Here is an 18,734-nt window from a genome sequence, read left to right as displayed (position 1 = left end):
AGCAACACCTCCTTCATATGATTTGCTATAACCCTCGCCAAGATCTTGTAATCCACATTTAATAATGTGATGGGCCTCCCACTCTTCAGATCCCTTCTATCCCCTTTATTTTTATAAAAGCTAATCTTATGAAACCTCTCCTCATAGATGGGGCCAGGCTTCCCTCAATTTTAATTTCCTTAAAAACTTCTAAGAGCAATGGACTTAAAATCTCAAAAAATTCTTTATAAAATTTTGCACATAGGTGGCCCAAACTTAATGCAAAGAAGAGGCTGAAACAGCAAGGAAGGTTCAAACAGGAGGTGAAAAAGAGTTGGAGGCTGCAGGAAAATGCAACAGCTGGCCGTAAAGTTGGGAAGGAGCATGAGAGGAGGGAAGGGCCAGAGATTAAATGATGGGGAGATTATCAGGCATGCTTCCCTTCTTCGGAGCCATGATTACATTGGTCTCGATTAATGTGAATGGACTGAGATGTGAGAAGAAATTGCAGCAGTTGTTGCAGGTTTTTAAAGGCATGGACTTGTTGTGTCTGCAAGAAACCTTTTGAGATGAGGATATCCTAGAAAGAGTTCAGAAGGTTTGGAAGGGAGAGGTGTTTGCAAGTTGTGCAAACAATAACCGTAGCGGGGTGGCTGTTTTGGTGAGTCCGTCCATAAAAGGGAATGTTGCCTTGGTGGACAAGGACACTGAGGGGAGATTTTTACGGCTAAGGGTAAAAATTGAGAAATTTAATTGCGATCTCTTTAATATCTATGTACCGAACGAGCATTGCAAGCGTCGCGAGTTTTTTTGGGGGTTATTCACTGAAGTGGCAGAGGTGGAAAATCCTTGTATAGTGGGGGATTTTAATGGCCCAGAAATTCGGGTCGGGGGCTTCCCGCGGGTGCAAGCCCCCGACCTACACTTACCTAGCGCGCCGGCAGTTGACCTCTTGGCCTGCGTGGAATTCCTCTCCGAGGCCTGTCCCAGAGGCCAGCGCGCTATGCTGGCGTGTCCCAGGGGCGTAGTTAGTGCGAAGCGTCCCCTGGGATCACGTGAGCAACAGGCAGCCAATCGGAGCAGGGAATGCTCCATTCATAAGTCTTGACAGACCTGTCAAAACGTATAAATGCTGAGGCTGTAAAACTGTACTTTACCTTCAAATAAATTTAAAAAAAAATCACACTTTGTAAATAAACTATAAATGACATTAAATAACTATTTTAAACAAAAATTTAAATTTTTGAAAAAAATAATTTTATAAAAAAAACTGGGCTAAAAATAAACTTACCTTGCTTTAAAGTATTTAAAAGTAAAAAACCTGTGGAAAAAATGTTTTAATTTAAAAAAATTGACCACTTACCTTTGAAAATGAAGTCCTTACGGCTGCTGTATACATTTCTAAAATGAACAGACTTACCCGCACGTTAAAACCTGAAAAAAAGGAAGTTCAACGCGCACGCACAGGCTCCCGCGCGCATGCGTTTGACCTCTGAACCCCTTGGTTCAGAGGATCGGAAGTGCCGGTTTCCCGCGCATGCGTAGTGCATGCAAGATTCCGGCACTTCCATCGGGTCCACGCGTGAGTGCTCCGTCCGTACTCACGCGTTGGGACCCGAATTTCTGGGCCATTGTATTTTTATCTCGGATGGACATTTCAGCATTGAGGGCGAAATATGCACTAGATATTTTCTAGAGCAAGAGAAGCTGCAACAGAGATTATCATTAATTGGAGAGTTGAAGGTTGGGGAGAAGATCATTCATGAAAGTGGGGAGATTTTAGAGGCGGCTAGCAGCTTTTATCAAGAGTTATATACAAAAGATATTTCCAATTTGGCGATGGAGAAGGTTAGTGCTTTTATTGAAGAGGGTTTAAAGGAGGATGAGAGAAGCATGTGTGACAAAGAAGTAGGATTAGCAGAAATAAAAGTAGCAATAAGTAGAATGAAGGGGGGGAAAAGTGCAGGGTCCGATGGACTAGGAGCTGCCCTTTCTCCCTCCTTCTGCCCCTCACCAACCTTTCCCTTTCCACATGGTGCCACCCCACCCCCGACTTCCATGTCTCTGTCCCCCTCTAATTCCTCACTCTCAAGCTCTTCTGTTACCCTCTGTGCCTGCTCCCCATCAGATACATAATCCTGCTCCCCGTCAGATACATCATCTCCCATTGAAAGTCTTCCTGCTATCGCGGTTTCTCCAACAGTGCTGCTCCCTTCCACCTCATCTCCACCTCTAACCCTTGCTCCCCGATCCTTCTCTCTCTGGGGCAATGGCGCACCTATATTGCTCCCTTCTGGCGTCTTTGTCTCGCCGTTCCCGTCCTGCTGCCCCTTTAAGGCTCCTGCCTCTTGCACCCTCTCCTTTTCTTGCCCCCTCCTGCTCACCGAGATGTCCGACTCGCCATCTTTCTTTGGAGTACTTACATTTACCACACAGCCCGCTCCTGCCTCCTCTCCCCCCGTGGACACCAGATTCTTAAGGGAGAGCTGAACCATATTAAGGCTCGAGTCTGCACTCGACCCTTGCTGCCCGCTGCCGCCTTTGTTCTTTTCCACTATACTTGGTGTGTTTTCCACCAGCTCCATCCTGTACTCTGCTCTGCAATTTTCTGCCTCTTCCTGTGCTCTTTTCTCCTTCAATTTACCAGCTGTGTCCTCCGACTGCTCCGCTCCTCCAGCCGCTCCACTCACACCTCCTGCTCCTGCTCCCATCTCCTCGTCACTCAAGGGGCTTCCTTCTGCTTCACACTCACAGCGGGTGGGGCCTTTGTGACACACCCCACAGCTCTCCGCCTTGCAGCTCCGAGCGATGTGTCCAGACTCGCCGCAGTTATAACAGTACAAGTCTGGACAGCTTCTTACAAGATGGTCGTGTCCAAGACAATAATAACAAACCTTCACCTGGTTATCATGCAGTACTCGGAAGTACTGCACTCCTTCCATTGTCTTGAATTTCATGCTGTATGGTAATGACCTCACCCCCTCTGGGAACCGCACCTTTACGTAATGGGTTCCATCTGCTACCCATGTTCCTGGATAGTATCTCCTCTTTATTGCTGAGCAAATTTTAATGTCCCACGACTCCAACGTTTTGATTAGCACATCGTCCTCAATATAAACTGGTAGGTTTAAGAATGAGACCACCACCTCTTCCGAATATAGCAGAGATACCTCCAAGAACTTATCGCCAACTTTTAAACTGAGTAAAAGTCTTTCCACCTCCTCTCGGCCACTGACCGTCACCTCGAACCCAACATTCGGCTTTGGTCGGCAGGCAAAGCAGCTTCCCTCGCCGCAGTCCTCATGTACCACTTGGATAATATCCCAAGCTCATATCTCCTTATCCTCGCACTGAACCACCACCGTGTTTTCTCTTCCAAACTTCCTGGGGTCCCGGCCCAAATCTTTGGGCCTTTTCCTTTCCCTTCCAACCACAGTTTCTCCCCTAATTAAATTCATCTTGGGAACACTGTCCTCTGAGGGGCCCGGCACTCCGGACCCCTCAGCAGCCATCTGGCTGTTGTTTATGGGCCAAAAAGGCCCTTAAACCTGAGAAAGAAAAACACCACCAACTTTTTACAAACTCACTCCAACTCCCTGCAGCAATCAGGCAACCAGTAACACCTGCTCACTCCTAGCCTCTCCCACCTAGAGAGTGCTACCTACTAAGCCACAGCTGACACAGGACGGCTATGCAATGGGGAAAGTCACCCTGAAAATGCCCTCCAGGTAAGGAGATTACTAGACTTGGCTGCAATGGCCCCGTGGTATACTAGCCTGGTGACATTCAGTGTTCAGGCTTACAATAAAGAAGTGGTATTTGCGAGGTTACGGTGGGTGGCCTGGTGATACCTCTGCGCACGTCTCTTTCCTTTCCTTCTCCGTCTCTCACTCACTGCTGTCTCGATTCTCTTTATAGATTGCAACAAACGGCACGTGCTTCATTGAACATTCCATCGACCAGTGGCTATTTTCAGTTGCCTATACCTTGGTGTTCTTCCTGGGCCTGCCGGCAAACTGCATCTCCCTCTACGCAGCCTACAAACAAGTGCAGCGCAAGAACGAGCTGGGGGTCTACCTCTTCAACCTGTCGCTGGCCGATCTCCTGTACCTACTAACCCTGCCGCTCTGGATCGATTTCACCACGCACCACAACAACTGGCGGGCTGGGGCCACCATGTGCCAGATCTGCTCCTTCCTGACCTACACCAACATGTATGTGAGCACCGCCCTCCTGTGCTGCATCTCCTTTGATCGCTACCTCGGGGTGGTTTACCCTCTACAGGCGACTAAGGTCCGCACCGTGCGAGCTGCGGTCACCATAAGCTGCGTGGTCTGGGCCAGCCAGTCAGCTATCAATTTTGTCCTGTTGGTCCAGCCAGAGACCAGGGATTTCGAGCAGCACAAGTTGTGCTACGACATCTACCCGATCGAGCCCTGGAAGGCAACGCTGAACTACGTCCGGATCGCCTTCAGCTTCCTGCTCCCTTTCGCCCTGCTCCTCGCCTTCTACTGCAGCATTTACAACTCGCTGAGGGCTAGCACCGCCACCAGGGACCACGAGAAGAGGAAGGCCATGCAGCTGATGCTGAGCATCATAGTGGGGTTCACTGTCTGCTTCGCCCCCTACCATGCCACGCTGCTGGCCCGCAGCATCATGGAGCCAGGAAACTGCTCCTTCGCGAGGTCCATCTTCATCCCCTATCGATTGTCAGTGGCCCTCATCTGCTTAAACTGCATCATGGACCCCGTACTCTACTGTTTCGTGAGTGAGACGTCACGCAGGGACATCCTGCTCTTCATGCTGCGAAGAAAAGACAGAAGGATCAACAGGGTCAGGAGACTGCAGGCGCGCGATACGCTGCCAACAATGATACTTTGATGTGCGATTAAAAACAGAAAATGCTGGAAACACTCAGCAGGTCGGGCAGCATCTGTGGAGAGAGAGAAACAGAGTTAATGTTTCAGGTCGATGAAGTTGTGGGCAGCACGGTGGCATAGTGGTTAGCACTGTTGCCTCACAGCGCCAGGGACCCGGGTTCGAATCCGGCCTCGGGTGACTGTCTGTGTGGAGTTTGCACATTCTCCCCGTGTTTGCGTGGGTTTCCTCCGGGTGCTCCGGTTTCCTCCCACAGTCCAAAGATGTGCGGGTTAGGTTGATTGGCTATGATAAATTGACCCTTAGTGTTAGGGGGATTAAATACGTGGGGTTACGGGGATAGGGTGGGATATGTGTTGGTGTAGGCGTTACGGGGATCGGGTGGGATATGTGTCGGTGCAGGCTCGATGGGCCGAAATGGCCTCTATCTGCACTGTGGGGTTTCTGTGATTCTGAAGTTTCATCAGAACTGGAAGAAGTTAGAGATTTAACAGTTTATAAACAAGTACAGAGCCGGAAAAACAAAACAATGATCTGTGCATCATTTCATCTAATGATTCCAACATGGGTTCAGATTTTGGAATAAACGTCAATATGTTACCGTGCCGATTGTCCATGCCTTTGGTTTGTAGTTCTCATGGGAAAATGAAAGGAATTGTGGAATGCGATCCTGGAATAGCCAGGTTAGGTCCCAGAATCCCATGTAATAAAGACAACATTTGTCTTCTTCAGGCCTCATAAACTAGTAGGCCTGCCCGTTCTCTATAAGCTCACGTCGGCTGCCAAACAAGCGGTTTGTTTAGCCGGCTCCTTGCGGCTGGCTTGAGTGTCTCTTGGTCTCCGTCTCATAGAATCATAGAATAATTATGACACAGAAGGAGGCCATTCGGCCCATCGTGTCCGTGCCGGTCAGAAATGAGCTATCCATCCTAATCCTACCTTCCAGCACTAGGTCCATAGCCCTGTAGGTTACAGCTCTTCAAGTACACATCCAAGTACTTTTTCAATGTGATGAGGGTTTTTCCCTTTCAGGCAGTGAGTTCCAGACCCCCACCAACCTCTGGGTGAAAAAAGTTCTCCTCAAATCCCCTCTAATCATCCTACCAATTACTTTAAATCTGTGCCCCCTGTTTCTTGACCCCTCTGCTGAGGGATATAGGTCCTTCCTATCCACTCTATCTCAGCCCCTCATAGTTTTATACATCTCAATTAAATCTCCCCTCAGCCTCCTCTGTTCCAAGGAAAACAACCCCAGCCTATCCAATCTTTCCTCATAGCTATAGTTTTCCAATCCTGGCAACATCCTTGTAAATCTCCTCTGCACCCCCTCTCGTGCAATCACATCATTCCTGTAATGTGGTGACCAGAACTGTACGCAGTACTCTAGCTGTGACCTAACCAGTGTTGTATACAGCTCTAGCATAACCTCCCTGCTCTTATATTCTATGCCTCGGCTAATAAAGGAAGCATTCCATATGCCATTTTAACTACTTTATCGATCTGTCCTGCTACCTTTAAGGATCTGTGGACATGCACTCCAAGGTCCCACTGTTCCTCCACACCTCTCAGTATCCTCCCATTTATAGTGTATTCCCTTGCCTTGTTGCCCCTCCTTAAATGCATTACCTCACACTTTTCTGGATTGAATTCCATTTGCCCAACTGACCAGTTCATCGATATCTTCCTGCAGTCTGCAGCTTTCCTCCTCACTGTCAATCACACGGCCAATTTTTGTACCATCTGCAAAGTTCTTTATCATGCCCCCTACATTTAAGTCTAAATCATTTATACCGCAAAAAGTAAAGGACCGAGTACTGAGCCCTGCGGAACCCCACTGGAAACAGCCGTCCAGTCGCAAACACTCCCGTCAACCATTAACCTCTGCTTCCTGCCACTGAGCCAATGTTGGATCCAATTTGCCACTTTCCCTTGGATCCCATGGGCTTTTACTTTTTTGATCAGCCTGCCATGTGGGACCTTGTCAAAAGCCTTGCTAAAATCCATGTAGACTACATCAAACGCACTGCCCTCATCGACCCTCCTTGTTACCTCCTCAAAGAATTCAATCAAGTTAGTCAGACGCGACCTTCCCTTAACAAAACCATGCTGACTGTCCCTGATTAATCCGTGTCTTTCTAAACGAAGGTTTATACTGTCCCTCAGAATTGATTCCAGTAATTTTCCACCACTGGGGTTAAACTAACTGGCCTGTAATTTCTCGATCTATCCCTTCCTCCCTTTTTAAACAATGGTACAACATTAGCAGTTCTCCACTCCTCTGGCACCACTCCTGTAGCCAGGGAGGATTGGAAAATGATGGTCAGAGCCTCCGCAATTTCCTCCCTTGCTTCTTTTAACAGCCTCGGATATATTTCATCCGGCCCTGGCGATTTATCTACTTTCAAGGATGCTAAACCCTTTAATACTTCCACTCTTTCTATGTTTATCCCATTGAATATTTCACTATCTTCCTCCTTAACTTCAACGTCGCCATCGTCCCCCTCTTTTTTGAAGACAGCTGCAAAGTATTCATTAAGTACCTTCCCCACATCCTCCGCCTCCACACATAGATCCACATTTTGGTCCCTGATAGGCCCTACTCTTTCCTTAGTTATCCTCTTGCTCTTTATGTAATTATAAAAGATCTTTGGATTTTCTTTGATTCTACTTGCCAGTATTTCTTCATGCCCTCTTGATGCTTTCCTAATTTCCTTCTTAATTTCACCCCTACACTTCCTATACTCTTCTAGGCTTTCTGCAGTATTGCGCTCACGATATCTGATATAGGTTTCCCTTTTTTGCCTTATCTTACCCTGTATGCACCTTGTCATACAGGGGGGCTCTAAATGTGGCAGTTCTACCCTTTTTCTTTATGGGAACATGTTTACCCTGAACTCCATGTATCTCCCTCTTGACTGCCTCCCACTGCTCTGACACTGATTTACCTTCAAGTAACTGTTTCTTGTCCACTTTTGCTAAATCACTTCTCAACCTAGTAAACTTGGCCTTCCCCCAATTTAGAACCCTTACTCCTGATTTTTCTTTGTCCTTTTCCATAATTATGCTATAACTAACTGAATTATGATCACTACCACAAAAATGCTCTCCCACTGATACCCTTTCCACTTGCCCAGCTTCATTCCCTAGAACTAAATCCAGAACCGCCCCCTCTCTTGTTGGGCTTGCTACGTATTGGCTAAAAAAGTTCTCCAGAATGCAACTTAGAAATCCTGCGCCCTCTATACCTTTCACACTGGTAGTATCCTGGTTAATATTGGGGTAATTGAAATCCTCCACTATTTCTGCCCTATTGTTTTTGCACTTGTCAGAAATTTGCCTACATATTTGCTCTTCTATCTCCCTCTCGCTGTTCGGAGGTCTAAAGTACACTCCCAGCAGTGTGAGCGCCCCTTTTTTGTTCTTTAGTTCAACCCATATGGCCTCATTTGATGATTCTTTTAAGATAGTATCCCTCCTCACAGCTGTAATGGTTTCTTTAATCAATATTGCGACCCCCTCCTTTTTTATCCCCCTCGCTATCTCGCCTGAAAACCCAGTAACCAGGAATGTTGAGCTGCCTTTCTTTCAGCCATGTCTCAGTAATAGCTATAATATCATACTCCCACGTGTCTATCTCTGCCCTCAGCTCATCTGCTTTATTCCCTAGACCCCTCACATTGAAGTATATACCACTTAGTATTGCCAAACTCCCTTGTTGTCTATTTTCTATCCCTTGTTTCTGCTGCCTTCCAAACTCGCTTACTAATTTTCTGACTTCCATTTCTAGCTTGGCACCTCTCCCTTCTGACAATACTCTCAGGTTCCCAGCCCCCTGCCAAGCTAGTTTAAAACCTCCCCAACAGCACGAGCAACCCCCACCCCCCCTGTGAGAATATTGGTCCCGGCCCTGTTGAGGTGCAACTTGTCTGGCTTGTACAGGTTCCACCTTCCCCAGAAACGGTACCAATGCCTCAGGAATCGAAAGCCCTCCCTCCTGCACCATCTCTCCAGCCACGCATTCATCTGCACTATCCTCCTATTTCTGTACGTGGTACCGGGAGTAATCCGGAAATGACTACCTTTGGTCCTGCTTTTAAATCTTTCTCCTAACTCCCTAAAATCTGCCTTACAGGACCTCATCCCTCTTTCTACCTATGTCATTGGTACTGATAAGGACCACGACCTCTGGCTGTTCACCCTCCTCCCTCAGAATGTCCTGCAGCCGCTCAGTGACATCCTTGACCCTGGCACCAGGGAGACAACATACCATCCTGGAGTCACGTCTGCGGCCGCAGAAACGCCTGTCTGCTCCCCTAACTTTCGAATCCCCTACCACTATTGCTCTTCCACTCTTTCCTCCCCCTGCCCTGTGCAGCTGAGCCACCCATGGCGCCGTGGACTTGGCTCTGGCTGCACTCCCCAGAGGAACTATCACCAGTATTCAGAGCTGAAAACCGGTTAGTGAGCGAGATGCACTCAGGGGCCTCCTGCACTACCTGCCTGGTCCTCCTCTTCTCTCTCCTCCATAATCACATTACATGGATATTGGAGTACGCCCTACCACTGATATCAAAGGCTCAGAAGGAAAGAACTTGCATTTCACAACCTCAGGATGTTCCAAAGCACTTTACAGCCAATGAAGTACTTTGTGCAGTCACGGTTTTAATGTAAGAAACACGGCAACCAATTTGCGCACAGCAAGATCCCGCAAACGGTAATGTGATAATGACCAGACTGACGTAATAAAACTCACTACACACTTGGTTTGAGTATAAAGCAAGGCTTTAATCCACTTGTTTCAGAACATGGAAGTCTAGTTGTATTTCACTAGCTCCTTGTCTTACAAAATGTCCCTGGCAAACTGGGGCCAACGCCCGAGTATTTATACTCCTTGGACGGCGCCACCAGCTGGCCGTCCAGTGTTATTTCATAGGTAGTTTCTCGATGATGAGATTTATGACACAGATCACCTGTTTTTTTAGTGATTTTGGTTGAGGGATAAATATATTCCCAAGACACCGGGGAGATCTGCCCCCCTGCTCTTCTTCGAAATAGTGGCCGCGGGATCTTTCACGTCCACCCGAGAGAGAGCAGACGGGGCCTCGGTTTAACGTCTCGTCCGAAAGGCGATGCATTCTGCTGGTTTGGCTTGCATTGCGGAGGTGGGGGAGGGGAGGAACATCAGGCCTAATCAGATGACCTGGACCCAGAATTGCAGGCGGACTCAGGTCGGGCCACACGGAGGTTGCTTCAGGCGGAGTCTGCCTGACACACGCCTTGCTGGGGGGTGCTTGGGCGGGGGTGGGGAAGGGGGTGGTGGGCTGGAAACTCGACCCCCAAGGTGCCCAGCCTGGGATCCGACTCAAACAGAAATAGAAAATGCTGAAAACACAAGGCAGGGACTGCAGGTTCTAAAAATGGGAAGTGACAGGTTAACAGTTTGGGTGAAGTCCCTCTAAGAGAAACCAAAACAAAGAGGAGAATAAAGAACAGAATTTAAAGGTGAAAAGCAACAACAACAACAACGTGTATTTATAAAGCGCCTTTAACGTAGTAAAACGTCCCAAGGCGCTGCACAGGAGTATTTTAAGACAACAAATTTGACATCGAGCCACATAAGGATAAATTAGGGCAGGGGCTTGGTCAAAGAGGTAGGTTTTAAGGAGCGTCGTAAAGGAGGAAAGAGAGAGGTAGCGAGGCGGAGAGGTTTAGGGAGGGAATTCTAGAGCTTAGGGCCTAGGCAACAGAGGGCACGGCCACCAATGGTTGAGCGATTATAATCAGGGATGCTCAAGAGGGCAGAATTAGAGGATCGCAGATATCTCGGGAGGTGGTGAGGCTGAAGGAGGTTACAGAGATAGGGAGGGGCAAGGCCAGGGAGGGATTTGAAAACAAGGATGAGAATTTTAAAATCGAGGCGTTGCTTAACCAGGAGCCAATGTAGGTCAGCGAGCACAGGGGTGATGGGCGAACGGGACTTGGTGCGAGTTAGGACACGGGCAGCCGAGTTTTGGATGACCTCAAGTTTACGCAGGGTGGAATGTGGGAGGCCAGCCAGGAGTGCGTTGGAATAGTCAAGTCTAGAGGTAACAAAGGCATGGATGAGGGTTTCAGTAGCGGAGGAGCTGAGGCGAAGTTACGGAGGTGGAAGTAGGCGGTCTTAGTTATGCCGCTGATATGTGGTCGGAAGTTCATTTCAGGGTCAAATATGACGCCAAGCTTGCGAACATTGTGGTTCAGCCTCAGACAGATGTTAGGGAGAGGGGTGGAGTCAGTGGCGAGGGAATGGAGTTTGCGACGGGGGCTGAAAACAATGGCTTCGGCCTTCCCAATATTTAATTGGAGAAAATTTTTGCTCATCCAGGACTGGATGTCGGACAAGCAGTCTGACAATTTAGACCGTGCACAGATAAGCTAACTACTGTTGGGAAGAAAAAAACAACAGAAAATGCTGGAAAAACTCAGCAGGCCAGGCAACATCCGTGGAGCGAAAACAGAGTCAACGTTTCGGGTTTATTTATTTCAGGTTTATTTCAGTTTTCCCTAATCCGTTATATTCTTTGTTCCCTCTGTTTCTCTGTTGGAGTTTTGCAGGGTTTGCAAGGTGCAGTGGGGACACCTGGTGGCGGGGAGGTAGGACTGCATTCAAGAAAGAAAGAACTTACATTTCTGCAACCTCAGGATGTCCCAAAGCGCTTCACAGCCAATCATTTACCGATGAAGTAAGTGTCTCACCTCTTGACTCCCCAAAGCCTTTCCACCATCTACAAGGCACAAGTAAGGTGTGTGATGGAATACTCTGCACTTGCCTGGATGAGTATAGCTCCAACAACACTCAAGAAGCTTGACACCAGCCAGGACTAAGCAGACCGCTTGATTGGCACCCCATCCACCGCCTTAAACATTCACTCCCTCCACCACCGGCGCACCGTGGCTGCAGTGTGTACCATCTACAAGATGCACTGCAGCAACTCGCCAAGGCTTCTTCGGCAGCACCTCCCAAACCCGCGACCTCTTCCACCTAGAAGGACAAGGGCAGCAGGCGCATGGGAACACCACCACTTCCAAGTTCCCCTCCAAGTCACACACCATCCTGACTTAGAAATATACCGCCGATCCTTCATCGTCGTTGGGTCAAAATCCTGGAACTCCCTACCTAACAGCACTGTGGGAGTACCTTCATCATACGGACTGCAGTGGTTCAAGAAGGTGGCTCACCACCACCTTCTCAAGGGGCAACTAGGGATGGGCAATAAATGCTGGCATTGCCAGCGACACTCACATCCCATGAATGAATAAATAACAAAAAAAAGTGCAGTCGCTGTTGCAGTGCAGGCAATCGCGGCAGCCAAATTGTGCACAGCAAGCTCCCACAAACAACAATGAGATGAATGACCAGTTTGGTGATGCTGGTCAGGGCACTGGGAGAACCTCCCTGCTCTTCTTTGAATAGGAGTCAGGAAATCATCTACAAGCATTCAGGACCTCACTTTAACGATTCATCTGAAAAAAAAACAGTACCTCCGGCAGCACAACGCAGCCTCAGTACTGCACTGAAGTGTCAACCTGGATTATGCACTGGAGTGGGGCTTGAACTCACAACCTTCTAAATCAAGAGGCAAGAGTGCGACCACTGAGCCACGCCAATACTTGGGCAGCAAAGCCATGATGTGAAACTAAATGGCGTTTGATTGGTGCTGGAGTCTGACACACTGGGAACTCCCCACTTAGCCACTTTGCTTCAAAGTTGAACTCTTGACTGTTAAGTGAATCATTTCTGGGCTTCCCCCTCGGAAGTTATTGGGCTTGATCCATGGGCTGCATTCAGTTAGATTCATAGAATCATAGAATGGTTACAGCACAGAAGGCGGCCATTCGGCCCGTCGAGCCCGTGCCGGCTCTCTGCAAGAGCACTTCAGCTAGTCCCACTCTCCCGCCCTTTCCCCGGAGCTCTGCAAAATTTTCCCTTCCGGTACTTAACCAATTCATTTTTGAAAGCCACGATTGAGTCTGCCTCCACCACCCTTTCAGGCAGCGCATTCCAGATCCTCACCACTCGCTGCATAAAAAAGTTTTTCCTCATGTCGCCTTTGGTTCTTCTGCCAATCACCTTATGTCTGTGTCCTCTGGTTCTCGACCCTTCCGCCAATGGGAACAGTTTCTCTCTATCTACTCTGTCCAGACCCCCCATGATTTTGAACACCTCTATCAAATCTCCTCTCAACCTTCTCTGGTCTAAGGAGAACAACCCCAGCTTCTCCAGTCAATCCATGTAACTGAAGTCCCTCATCCCTGGAACCATTCTCGTAAATCTTTTCTGCACCCTCTCTAAGGCCTTCACATCCTTCCTAAAGTGCGGTGCCCAGAATTGGACACAATACTCCAGTTGAGGTCAAACCAGTGTTTTATAAAGGTTCATCATAACTTCCTTGCTTTTGTACTCTATACCTCTATTTATGAAGCCCAGGATCCCGTAAGCTTTTTTAACCACTTTCTCAATCTGCCCTGCCACCTTCAACGATTTGTGCACACGTACCCCCAGGTCTCTCTGTTCATGCACCCCCTTTAGGATTGTACCCTTTAGTTTATATTGCCTCTCCTCATTCTTCCTACCAAAATGTATCACTTCGCACTTTTCTGCGTTAAATTTAATCTGCCACGTGTCCACCCATTTCACCAGCCTGTCTATGTCCTCTTGAAGACTATCACTCTCCTCCTCACTGTTCACTATACTTCCAAGTTTTGTGTCATCTGCAAATTTTGAAATTGTGCCCTGTACACCCATATCCAAGTCATTAATATATATCAAGAAAAGCAGTGGTCCTAGAACCGACCCCTGGGGAACACCACTGTATACCTTCCTCCAGTCCAATAAATAGCTGTTCACCACTACTCTCTGTTTCCGGTCACTTAGCCAATTCCCTATCCATGCTGCCACTGTCCCTTTTATTCCATGGGCTTCAACTTTGCTGGCAAGCCTATTATGTGTCACTTTATTAAATGGCTTTTGGAAGTCCATGTACACCAAATCAACGGCATTGTCCTCATTAGCCCTCTGTTACCTCATCAAAAAACTCAATCAAGTTAGTTAAACACAATTTGCCTTTGACAAATCCATGCTGGCTTTCCTTAATTAATCCACACTTTTCCAAGTGAATGTTAATTTTGTCCCTGATTACTCTTTCTAAAAGATTCCCCACTAGCGAGGCCAAACTGACTGGCCTGTAGTTGTTGGGTTTATTTTTACACCCTTTTTTGAACAAGGGTGTAACATTTGCAATTCTCCAGTCCTCTGGCACCACCCCCGTATCTAAGGAGGATTGGAATATTATGGTCAGTACCTTTGTGATTTCCTCCTTAACCTCCCTCAGCATCCTAGGATGCATCCCATCCGATCCTGGTGACTTATCAACTTTAACTACAGACAGCCTTTCTAGTACCTCCTCTTTATCAATTTTTATCTGATTCAGTATCTCCTCTGCCTCCTCCTTCACTATGTCTATGGCAGCATCTTCTTCCTTGGTGAAGACAGATGCAAAGTACTCATTTAGTACCTCAACCATGCCCTCTGCCTCCATGCGTTGGTCTCCTTTTTGGTCCCTAATCGGCCCCACCCCTCCTCTTACTACTCGTTTACTATTTATATGCCTATAGAAGACTTTTGGATTACCTTTTATGTTAGCTACCAACCTATTCTCATCTTTGCCCCTCTTATTTTCTTTTTCACTGCCCCTCTGAACTTTCTATATTCAGCCTGATTCTCACTTGTATTCTCAACCTGACATCTGTCAAACACGCTCTTTTTCTGCTTCATCTTACTCTCTATCTCTTTCATCATCCAGGGAGCTCTGACTTTAGTTGCCCTACCTTTCCCCCTTGTGAGAATGTACCTCGAATGTACCCGAACCATCTTCTATTTAACTTGTTTGATTACAGTTTGTCTGCCAATCTTTGATTCCAATTTACCCGGGCCAGATCCGTTCTCTATCCACTGAAATTTGCCTTCCTCCAATTAAGTATTTTTACTCGAGATTGCTCCCTGTCCTTTTCCATAACTAACCTAAAACTTATGATACTATGATCACTGTTCCCTAAATGTTCCCCTACTGACACTTGCTTCACTTGACCCACCTCATTCTCCAGAACCAGATCCAGCAATGCCTCCTTCCTCATTGGGCCGGAAATGACTGATCAAGAAAGTTCTCCTGAACACACTTCAGGAATTCTTTCGCCTCTCTGCCCTCTACACTTCAACAACAACTTATATTTATATAGAAACATAGAAGATAGGAGCAGGAGTAGGCCATTCGGCCCTTCGAGCCTGCTTCGCCATTCAATGAGATCATGGCTGATCATCCAAATTCAGTACCCTGTCCCTGCTTTCTCCCCATAGCCTTAAGAAATATATCCAACTCTTTCTTGAATATATTTAATGAACTGGCCTCCACCGCCCTCTGTGGCAGAGAATTCCACAGGTTCACCACTCTCTGGGTGAAGAAATTCCTCCTCATTTCAGTCCTGAATGGCTTACCCCTTATCCTTAGACTATGACCCCTGGTTCTGGACTCCCCGGTCATCAGAAACATCCTTCCTGCATCTAGTCTGTCCAGGCCTGCCAGAATTTTATAGGTTTCGATGAGATCCCCTCTTAATCTTCTAAACTCCAGTGAGTATAAGCCCAATCGACCCAATCTCTCCTCATACATCATTCCTGCCATCCCAGGTATCAGCCTGGTGAATCTTCGCTGCACTCCTTCCATGGCAAGAACGTCCTTCCTCAGGTAAGGCGACCAAAACTGCACACAATACTCAAGGTGTGGTCTCACCAAGGCCCTGTACAACTGCAGCAAGACATCCTTGTTCTTGTACTCGAACCCTCTTGCTACGAAGGCCAACATACCATTTGCCTTCTTAACCGCCTGCTGCACCTGCATGCTTACCTTCAGCGACTGGTGCACAAGAACACCCAGGTCTCTTTGCACTTCCCCTTCTCCCAATCTATTGCCATTCAAATAATAATCTGCCTTCCTGTTTTTGCCACCAAGTGGATAACCTCACATTTATCCACATTATAGTGCATTTGCCATGTTTCTGCCCAATCACCCAACCTGTCCAAATCGTACTGGAGTTTCATGACATCCTCCTCACAGCTTACCCTCCCACCCAGCTTTGTGTCGTCTGCAAATTTGGAGATATTGCATCCAATTCCCTCGTCCAGATCATTAATATATATTGTGAACAGCTGGGGTCCTAGGACCGATCCTTGCGGTACCCCACTAGTCACTGCCTGCCACTCGGAAAATGACCCGTTTATTCCAACTCTTTGCTTTCTGTCCACCAACCAGTTCTCTATCCAAGTCAATACCTTGCCCCCAATCCCATGTGCCTTAATTTTGCACGCTAATCTCTTATGCGGGACCTTATCGAAAGCCTTCTGCAAGTCCAAATACACCGCATCCACTGGTTCTCCCTTATCTATTTTACCAGTTACCTTTAACGTAGTAAAACATCCCAAGGAGCTGCACAGGAGTATTATAATACAAAACATTTGACACTGAGGTACATAAGGATAAATTAGGGCAGGTGACCAAAAGCTGGGTCAAAGAAGGAGGTTTTAAGGAGTGTCTTAAAGGAGGAAAGAGAGGCGGAGAGGTTTAGGCAGGGAACTCCAGAGCTTAGGGCCCAGGCAACAGAAGGCACGGCCACCAATGGTATCCTAAGGACTCTACTCGATTACAACAGGTAAGGTAGTGGGTTAGATTTAAACAGACTTGTACTTCCCTGAGTCAAGCAATGCATGCGGCCTTTTTCCTTGCTTCTTGGTCTGGTCTGTAGAGGGAGGGCTTCCTGCTTTTCCGCATGGTCATCCAGAGAGAGAGCGAGAGCCTTTGGGTTCCTTATTTTATATCTTTTTAAGTCCATTGCCTCTGCTCTAATTTGCTAAGACCCCAGGATTGGGTTTTAGTTTCATGGCAGTTCTTGATTGGCTTTCCTTTGAACATGTGTCTGTCTGCAGTGGCTGATGCCATTTCTTGATTAAGTTAATTGTTTGTTAACGCCTTTTAATGGCTCTTGAGTTTCGATGGTGAGTTTCGATGGGTTTTTGATGCTGTCTCTGTGGGGGTTATCCTGTTATGCAGGTTTCCTTTGTTAAGTTTTGCGCCGTTGCCTTCACCCAGGGGAGATCCGTACACATCAAATTCACCTTTATTACATACATCTTATATTAATAATCTCGAGTCCATCACACATACAAAACATATTTTTATTCTTACAGACCACTGCCGTTCACAATTTACATTAACGATTTAGACTTTGGAATCTAAAACACAATTTCTAAATTTGTGGATGACACCAAATTGGGGGGGATAGTCAATACTGAGGAGGACTTCAACAAATTACAGGAGGACATTAATAAAATTGCAGAATGGGTAAATAACTGGCAAATGAAGTTCAACACAATACATTTTGGTAGAAAGAATAGGGAGGTCACTTATTACTTGGAGGGTGGGTGTCTAGGTGGGGTAGAGGAACAAAGGGATCTCGGAGTACAAATACACAAATCACTAAAAGTTCTGACACAGGTTAGCAAGGCCATAAAAAAAGCAAACCAAGCACTAGGGTTTATTTCTAGAGGGATAGAATTGAAAAGTAGGGAAGTTATGCTAAACTTGTATCGAACCTTGGTTAGACCACACTTGGAGTACTGCGTACAGTTCTGGTCGCCATATTATAAAAAGGATATAGAGGCACTGGAGAGGGTGCAGGGAAGATTTACAAGGATGATACCAGAAATGCGAGGTTATACCTATCAGGAAAGGATGAACAGGCTGGGTCTCTTTTCTCTTGAAAAAAGAAGGCTGAGGGGTGACCTAATAGAGGTCTTTAAAATTATGAAAGATTTTGATAGAGTGGATACAGAGAGAATGTTTCCACTTGTGGGGAAGAGCATAACTAGAGGCCATCAATATAAGATAGTCACCAAGAAATCCAATAGGGAATTCAGGAGAAAATTCTTTACCCAGAGAATGGTGAGAATGTGGAACTCGCTACCACAGGGAGTGGTTGAAGCGAATAGTATAGATGCATTTAAGGGGAGGCTAGACAAGCCTATGAGGGAGAAGGGAATAGAGGGTTATGCTGATAGATTTAGATGAGGAAAGACAGGAGGAGGCTCGAGTGGAGCATAAACGCCGGCATGGACTGGTTGGGCCAAATGGCCTGTTTCTGTGCCGTATATCCTATGTAAACCTATGTAACATTCTCCTTAACCAATACTGCCACCCCACCTCCTTTCCTTCCTTCCCTATCTTTCTTGAACACCTTATATCCAGGAATATTTAGTACACAATCCTGCCCTTTTTTTGAGCCAAGTCTCTGTTATCTCCACAACATCATATTCCCGTGTGGCTATTTGCGCCTGCAGCTCACCAACCTTATTTACCACACTTCGTGCATTTACACACATGCATTGTAAACCTGTCTTAGACCTTCTTGTATTCTCTCTTAGTCTGACCCCACCTAATACCGCACTTCTTACTCTAGTGCTATCTGTCTCTCCCAATCCTTTGTGCACTTTGTTTCTCCTTTCTAATGCTACATCCTGGTGCCCATCCCCCTGCCAAATTTGTTTTAACCCCCCCCCCCCGCCCCGCAACAGCATGAGCAAAACCCCTTGCGAGGATATTGGTCCTGGCCCTGTTGAGGTGCAACCCGTCCGGCCTGTACAGGTCCCACCTCCCTCAGAACTGGTCCCAATGCCCCAGGAATCTGAAGCCCTCTGTCCTGCACCAACTCTCCAGCCATGCATTCATCTGCTCTATCCTCCTATTTCTATACTCACCAGCTCGTGGCCCCGGGATTAATCCGGAGATTAC

General features: G+C 47.1%; 1 protein-coding gene across 1 annotated transcript in view; it reads left to right on the top strand.

The window, feature by feature from the left end:
* LOC147109026 (G protein-coupled receptor 68-like) overlaps positions 1–5,462 on the top strand; it is an 81,807-nt gene extending 76,345 nt beyond the window's left edge. Inside the window, exon 2 of the mRNA XM_086002592.1 lies at positions 3,898–5,462. Coding sequence (XP_085858718.1) covers positions 3,898–4,860 — 963 coding nt within the window. The 3' untranslated portion in view covers positions 4,861–5,462. The remainder of the gene's footprint in view (positions 1–3,897) is intronic.
* The last annotated feature ends 13,272 nt before the right edge of the window (positions 5,463–18,734 follow it).

This window comes from Somniosus microcephalus, chromosome 12 (assembly GCF_052327205.1).
Source record: "Somniosus microcephalus isolate GS21.2 chromosome 12, FLI_Smic_1.0, whole genome shotgun sequence".
Lineage (NCBI taxonomy): Eukaryota > Metazoa > Chordata > Chondrichthyes > Squaliformes > Somniosidae > Somniosus > Somniosus microcephalus.
This window is presented reverse-complemented; position numbering and strand designations above follow the sequence as displayed.